The following is an 8459-nucleotide window of genomic DNA, read 5'->3' as shown; positions in this document are numbered from 1 at the left end:
GGAGTCACTGTAACCTAAAAAAGTGAGAAAATGGAGGATGAAACTGTCACCGTTTTCTCTGACTTTCACCTTGAATGATCGAGAAGGAAAAAGAAAAAAAAGAAAAGAAAGGAGGAGAAATTCTTTTGACGGAGCGGGATTTTCCATTTTCTAAGATCACTGAGCGTTACACCGTCTATTGTGTGTGTGTGTGTGTGTGTGTGTGTGTGTGTGTGTGTGTGACCTCGGACACACAAAAGCAAAAACTTTCCCTAAACAAGAAGACAAGCTTCATTCCTGCTTTCCTTCACACACATTTACCCCCTTTTTTTTTACTGCGTTCATGCCCTACACACACACACACACACACACACACACACACACACACACACACAGGGTTGGTTTTATTCATCATTCTGATATTTTATCTCAATTTTTTTTTACCTTCTGCACTTTTATGTCTCGAGCACAAAACCTTCAGGCCTCGTGCTTCATTTCCTCCAAATCATTTTTACTTTCATTAGAATGAAGTTGCAGTCACGATTTTTAATGATTTTTTTTTCTTTTACAAAAAAACAAAACCAAAACAATTATAAAGTAGTACCAATATGGTTTGTTTGTTTGTTTGTTTGCTTGTTTTGTTTGTTTGCTTGTTTTGTTTGTGTGTTTGCTTGTTTTGGACGAAAACCTGTTTCACCTATCGATCACCGAATGGAGTACCAATAGTTCCAGTTCCTCACCTCCAGTCATCTCATCAAATTGGGTTCCAGCAGGAACTTAGAGCTCAGAGAACGTTTACACTGATATTTTTATCATTTCTCCAGCGTGACTTTCAGTTACATTATTTATGATCAGTTGATGATTGAGGACCAGCAGTGGCAGCGCGGTGGTGCTGAGATCTTAACTCACGACCTTCAGGCTCTTCTGCACAAACACAACAGACACGGCGACGTGATCAGATCTTACTCTCAAGTGTCCAGTAAGAATTGACAAAGTGGTAGAGAAGAATGTGAAGAGAACTTTTAAAGAAAGAGAATCCAGAAGCTGGAGACACCTTCAGAGGATTTCAGAAGGATAACACAGGAACAGGAACAGGAACAGGAACGTGTCTAGTGTTCTTAAAAGATCATTCTCAAAAGAGAGAGAGAGAGAGAGAGAGAGAGAGAGAGAGAGAGAGAGAGAGAGAGAGAGAGACACAGACAGAGACAGAAAGAGAGAGAGAGGAGAGAGAGAGAGAGAGAGAGAGGAGAGAAAGAGAGAGAGAGGAGAGAGAGAGAGAAAGAGAAAGAAAGAAAGAAAGTGAGAGAGAAAGAAAGAAAGAGAAATAAAGAGAGAGAGAGAGAGAGAGAGAGAGAGAGAGAGAGAGAGATTTTACTTACACGAACGAGAACGATTTAAGCCCCGCCCCTCACGTTAGTTACGTACGCATTCTTATACAAACCTACAAGAAAGAAGCAGTTACACTCAGCACGTGATCACGTTTAGCGTCAAACAGCAAGATATAAAACACAAAAAAACTCCTGATGGATTCAGCAAAAGAGAAAAAGCAGCTTATTCCTCAGCAGCTGGAACATCTGGCGAATACAATTTTTTTAGCAATTTTTTACAATTCAATTAACTTTTTTTTTAAAGAAGATAGAATAAACACGTGACCCAGTGTTGCTCAACAGACTCGAAATAAAAAGATTTTATGAAATGTTTTATCGCAATAAGGACAATAAATATAAAAAAAAGGATCAGATTTAATACTTTACAAACAGAACACATGCAGTCGCTTAAACAATCTGATCACAACGCGTTTATTCAAACACAAGAAATTATTTATTATTATTATTATTATTATTATTATTATTATTATTATACACGAAAACACAGAAACAGTAAAGGTTGTGATAGGGGGCGGGGCTAGGGGCGGGGTTATATATGTATATATTCATATAGATATATATGTCATACATTTCCGAAATAGGAAATAACCTTTATCCTCCTCCATAGAGTCGCTCCAGTGTTTCTTTGTTGGTGTGTGTGTGTGTGTGTGTGTGTGTGTGTGTGTGTGTGTGTGTGTGTGTGTGTGTGTGTGTGTTAAAACTCAACAGGAAGTCGGGGTGATGCAGTGTGACCCCAATATGAGCGCCTCTGAATGGAGTCGCAGTCTGAGCTCTGTGATCTGCGAGCTGCTAAAAAAAAAGAGCCCAAATCCCTTCTTTACTCAGGGAGGAAAACACAAATTAAACCCGGCTTTCACTTTTCTTTCTTTTCTTTCTTTTCTTTTTCTAAACGCAGATTTAAGATTTGCTTTTGTTTTTCGGGTTATGTGAATTTCTTTCCAGGTTTCTTTTCCGGGCGACATTTAATAATATAGAACATTTTAATTTTATGTCCATGTTTTGATTGGATGTCAGATCAAAAAAATCTTAATAAGGTTTATATTAAACAATATAAAAGTCTTCAACGCAATTAAAAGATGAAAAAAATACAAAAACGAATAAAAAGGCGCTTCATGAAAAGTGACGCTGGTGTTCATAATATTGTTCATGCAGAAATAAGGCAGTGTTGATGGTGTTTTTTTGGTGTTTATGGTGTTTTATTGTGTGTATTTGTTGTATAATAGCAGGCATTAATGTGTGTTTTGATAGTGCAGGTGGTAAAGTGTTAATCCTGAAGAATTTCTCTCGGATTAAAAAGAGTGGATCTAATTACCGCGACCGAGTGTAAAGTTTCTAAAACAAGCCATGTTTTGGCGGAGAGGGAAAAATTAATGAGGGAAATTAAAACCTTTTGTAAGCAGACACTTGCTTTAAAACAGGCACTGATATGATTACATGCTCGGTTCTAATTATAATCAGGATTATCAGCAATGTGAACGCAATCGTGTTAAGATTATAATAGGAACAATAACGTTTTAATGTTTAAATATTGCTGAATTTAGAATTAAATAATAATAATAATATTATTATTATTATTAATAATAATAAATAATATTAATAATAAATAAATAATAATAAAAATATGATTACTATAATTATTATTAACAGCTTTTTACTATATTTATGCTGCACTGCGCACTCAAATATATGATAATAATTATACATTGTAAATTATTAGAAAACAAAAAATGCACCATTAAAAAAAGGAAAAAACAGATTCATTTATTAGAATTAAAACTTTTGGAAATTAAAATGGAATAAAATAATGGAAACTGGAATGAAACTAGAAAAATAAATAAATGTTTATTTTCAACATATTTTAGTTTGGATGCCGAACAAATATTATACAAAGAAAAGGTTATAATGATCTCAATTAATGTGTTTTTGTTGACAAAATATAGTAAACTCTAAGATCAAAACTTTATTTAACCGCGTGTGTTTGCAATGTTGTAAAGTGAAAGTTTATGTGGAAACTTTATCGCTGACTATTAGTGTTTTTTGCTTTATAGAATGTCCTACTCGTGAACATGACTGGATTTCAGAGCAGGTTTAGTGCATATAGAGAAGGTCACACTGGTGATTGTAGAACTCGTACATATTATGTGTAAAACTTTGCATTGTCTGTGAGTTGCATATGGACATGAACACACACACACACACACACACACACACACACACACACACACACACACACACGTGTGACCGCTGTTTTGATCACAACACCACACGAATCTGTTTTATGTTAGTGATCGGTTGGTTAATATGACTTCTATATAACCCTAATGTATGATATATGACCTCTATATAATCCTGAAGTATGATATATGACCTCTATACTACACAGTACATGATGCGTTATTAATGAATGTCTGAGGAAGAGGATTAACTCCGGCATTTTATTAGAATAATGAATAATTCTAAGCTGCGTCTTTTCTCATTAGAGTTCACGACACTGAACTCTACAAGCTAATTAAAGTGATCCAGTCTCGTAGTGTTGCTCAAACACAGGCTTTGCTGAATTTCTCCTTCAGATTCTGTCAGATTATCAAAATTAGGCATTTATTTGCCAAAATGCACAGGTCGCAAAAACACCCCGCGCGAGAACAGAGGAGCAGTGAAGCCCAGGAGGAACCTCCAGAAAGCTGTGGAGCTGCTGCTAATTCAGCAGTGTGGATTTGTTTTTTGCTGCTTGTGCATTTTGTAGGCTGTGTATCTCTCATGCATGGTTTGTGTTGATGTGTGTTGGTGTGTGTGTGTGTGTGTGTGCGGTGGTGGGGGGGGTGTTGGTGCGCATCACTGGTTTCTTTTAAAGCGCCACCAGCAGAGTTCAGGCCGCTCAGTCCCGCATTACTCTGCGCTGGAGTGTGACGGCTCTTCATACACCTTTTAAGCTTGCTAAAGTGAAATAAATAAAACAGCAACCCCTCGGATTTTAGCACAAACAATCAACTCCAGCCCGGTTATAACCCCGGGTTCATTAATAATGAGAGTTTATAACCATACATAAAACATGTCTGCCATGTATACTATGACCTACAGCATCAGACATGCTATGGGTTCAATATATATAGGAAACGTCATAAGATCAAATAATGAATGTAAAAACTCACTGGGAAAATGTTATAAACAGCTATAACTTATGCCATAGACTATATAGTCTACATTAATACTGTATATGTATAGTCTACACACATGAGCAAAGTAATCTAATGGGTTACACCAATTAAATCACAAACCCTGTACGATTCAGTGTGGGAGTGGTTTATTACTATGTGTTATGACATAATCTCTACCAATAACTTATATGATACACCATATGACCAATATTTGACTAATATATTAAAGTCATAGTGTAAAAAACAATGGGATATGACAGATGACATATGACTAATACAGTATTATAAACTATATACAAAGAAAATGTGATATTTTTTGCCATGTGACCAATATGTTATATGGCCAAAGCCAAATGAACATGTGTATGCATTTTATTATTAATATGTTGTGACATAAGGCCAAGACATTATAGCGCTTTATAGCATTTAGCCTGTTTAGCCTGACCTATGCCTTCTTATATATCACAAGTAATATCTAATGACTAGTATATACACACCATGTTTATTAGTGAAGAACCTTCAGGACCAATGAGTTTTATTATGAATGTGTTATAACAAAGATGTGTCACATGTTATATGACAGATTTGACACATGACCCTTAAGCTATACTGGTCATATACACAGCTCTTGTTCATCTTGTTCATTTGTCCTAAAAGATATGACCAAGACTTAGTAATGCTTTATAAAATTATAGTCAGTGTGTAAGTATGAATCACACAATAACATATGACTGCTATATTAAGCATTATACATGACAAATAAGTGATGCTGCACATGTAAATAATATGATCAAAATATTAAATCACTATAATGCATACACTGGTGTGTAATAAAACATAGCTGCTGCATATTATACACTACATAAAGAATATAAACAATGTTGTTTACAACAAAATGTCTGTTGTAATCTATAATAGCATCTGTAACCAACACATTTCTATTACTAATGAGTTCTGACACACGAGCAAATCTGCAAAATGTGTAAATTCACAGTCTGTTTAATGGATCACATGTAAAGGCAAATAATATATTTACATATATGAAGCTTTGCATGGCCAATATGTAAAATATAGGCCGATAATGATTATTGATGTATGACGTCATAAGACAAGATGAGGCAAAAGTGCTAAATATGATGATTGATTTCTAATAGATGGAGGGTTTATCACACCTTACACATGAACTTTACATCATATAGTCAATAGGTTATGACACGTGACAAATATGACAATTAACCTTTGACTTATCACTAATACACGAATATGTTGTGAAGTATGATGACGCATTAGAGGTATGTTAGCTATGATGCTATATTATGTCACAAAACGCAACAAAACCATTGCCAAATAGAGAGCGCGAGGATCCATTTCCCTTTATTAGAATAAGTCTCGTGCTAATCACCTGCGCCAGCGCGAGACTGTAGTATATGCTAATGAAATTCATGGCTTTGGGCTCCTGTAGCTTTAAAAGACGGAAACTAGGCGAGGCTGAGAAGCTGTCACTTAGCGGAGTCACCGGCTCACGTGACGCAATTGGCGTCTCCTGATTGGTGCGAGGCACGTGTCTAGGATACGGGGAATGCGACGTCACACGGGAGCCTCGTATTAAAAATAAGAACAAAAAAAAATCCGTAGTGAAAGTATTTGAGAGCCAGTTGGCAGCTCTTTATATAGCCGTTATTTGCTCACTGAGGCGCGACTGCAGCAGCACCGGATCCTATAGCGGCCTTTTTCTTATTAATAATAATAATAATTATTATTATTACTAACATTATTATTATTATTATTATTATTATTATTATTATTATTAGCAGGAGTAGTATTAGTATTATTATGTGCACTGTTTATTTTTTATTTTGTTTGTTTAATAATATTTCTTCAGTATTAATAAGAACTTCGTGGAGCTTGTTGTGGAATTAAAATCTATAATTATGGTTTTTCTTTGTGCGCACAAAAAGCGCCTTGGTGGCATTTAAAAATCCAGAACAGATTTTTTTTTCTGTTGCTCATTTTACAGCCGGTCAGTTTTTATGATTTTTTAAGTAGAGAAAAAAAATATTTATATACATTTATAAACAAGAGAAAATTATTTCAAGAAGAAAAAAAAAACCTGGAAGTCGGAAGCGCTCGCGTGCGTGCGGGAGAGAAAGGGGTTAAGGAGAGTTTCAGGATGGAAGAGAAAGATCAGAGCAGCAGAGATGCAGGAGATGAATCCAACAGAGCCATCCTGCCTTTACTCGAGCCTCCAGGAAACCTGCACCGGATCACCAACTTCTACATCGACAACATTTTGCGGCCGGACTTCGGACGCAGGAAAGAAAGCAGCAGCGCCGCCGCCGTCAGTGCGACCGAGCGCAGCGACATTAACGCGTCTGGAAGAGAGAACCGGTGTCCTTCAGAGGCGGAGACCGACACAGAGCGAGCAGCATCACCGGGATCGGGTGAAGGAGCATCAAACTCCGTGGTTAGCGGTTCGAAGCCCGGGGCGGAAAGCGACGGGGATCAATGCGCAAACTCGCCGAATAACCAGCCGATGCTGTGGCCAGCGTGGGTTTACTGCACCAGATACTCGGACAGACCCTCTTCAGGTCAGAGTTCATTTTGGAAAAATTAAAATAAAAATACTCAGTATGATAATTGAGATTTCTTTATACATTATCGATTTTTAAACCGATTAAAAACCAAAATATTACATATAAATAAATCAATTTACTACATCAGCTTTAAGTGCATCTAAGGTCAAATCTTAAACGATATAAAAAAAGTGAATATTACAAAACAAAAACAGATTTTACGTTTGCTGGCGTGTGTTTTTTAGTAAGACACCAAACAAAATTGACCGAAAAATTATTGTAACAAAAAACTTGTTATAACGAAGTTATTCATTCAGTTCATAGTTAACAATTAGGAATATGCTAATATCATTTCAAAAACCTCTGGATTTAGCTGATTTATTCTTAGAATTTTTATTCTTAAAATTGATGGTTTATTCTGTAAAGATCATAAATATTCTTATATGTAAATAAATCAAAGGGGAAAAAAACGAATCGGAATCGAAACCGCGGTTCAGTTCGTGTTTATTGTGTTTATTGTGAGCTCAGAGAGTTTTCTGCACCTGCTTTGCTTTTTTTTTCGTTTCTGGGGTCTGTATATTATTCATGATCCCTAATTTCTAAAATAATAACGATTAAAGAATAAAAGTGTGACTGAATCTCACTCTCACACACTGGTGTTTACGAGATAAAAACATTTATGTAAATTATGATGAAGCTTTTTTATTAGCTGCTAAAATATTTTTCTTTAAAGTAACCAGAACAGACTTGAATAGCGAGCGATTTTATAAAAAAGAAAATTAACAAGTGGTTCACAGCAGTATGTTTCTTCTATTTATATTTATATAATGAATATATAGTGAATAAATCGATATAAATAAATATAAATATGTATATATATCACAAAATTAATCCCAAGGAAATGTACTAAACGTTTGTGAGGCCATTTTAGAAGCCATGCAGCACAAGTTTTACTTTTTAAAAGTAAATTGAAAGTTTAATAATAAAAAAATAAATGCATCCTTTTCGAAAGGTTTAGAATAAAGCAGTTTGCAGTCAAATTTATTTTAAACAAAATAAACATTTAAAAGCATTTTTTTTTTAGTTGAGACTTAATAATGTGGATAAACTTCAAACAAAAGCCCAAATGATGTTAGCACATTATTATTATTATTATTATTATTATTATTATTTTATGATTATTATTATTATTATTATTATGATTATTATTATTATTTTAAGCAGTAAACTGTGTGTGTATTTGACGGTCTTGGTGCGTTTTTGCTGGTTATAACTACAGAATGTCTTTAATGAAAGTAAAAGAGTATTTTTGTGTAGTTATTTTTGCGAAACGAAGCGAAGTTTAGCGCCTTTGTTCGGTCGAG

The 8459-nt window shown here is 35.0% G+C and overlaps 1 protein-coding gene across 2 annotated transcripts in view; it reads left to right on the top strand.

Moving 5' to 3' along the window:
- Positions 1–6355: 6355 nt before the first annotated feature.
- en2b (engrailed homeobox 2b) overlaps positions 6356–8459 on the top strand; it is a 6425-nt gene continuing 4321 nt past the window's right edge. For both annotated transcript variants that reach the window (XR_006928851.1, XM_046876806.1), the window contains exon 1: positions 6356–7110. Coding sequence is in view for 1 of the 2 variants with exons in the window: in XM_046876806.1 (XP_046732762.1) it covers positions 6693–7110 (418 nt within the window). In the remaining variant the exon portion in view is untranslated. The remainder of the gene's footprint in view (positions 7111–8459) is intronic.

This window comes from Silurus meridionalis, chromosome 20 (assembly GCF_014805685.1).
Source record: "Silurus meridionalis isolate SWU-2019-XX chromosome 20, ASM1480568v1, whole genome shotgun sequence".
Taxonomy (NCBI): Eukaryota; Metazoa; Chordata; class Actinopteri; order Siluriformes; family Siluridae; genus Silurus; species Silurus meridionalis.
Note: the sequence above shows the minus strand (reverse complement) of the source record. Positions and strands in the feature narration are given on the sequence as shown.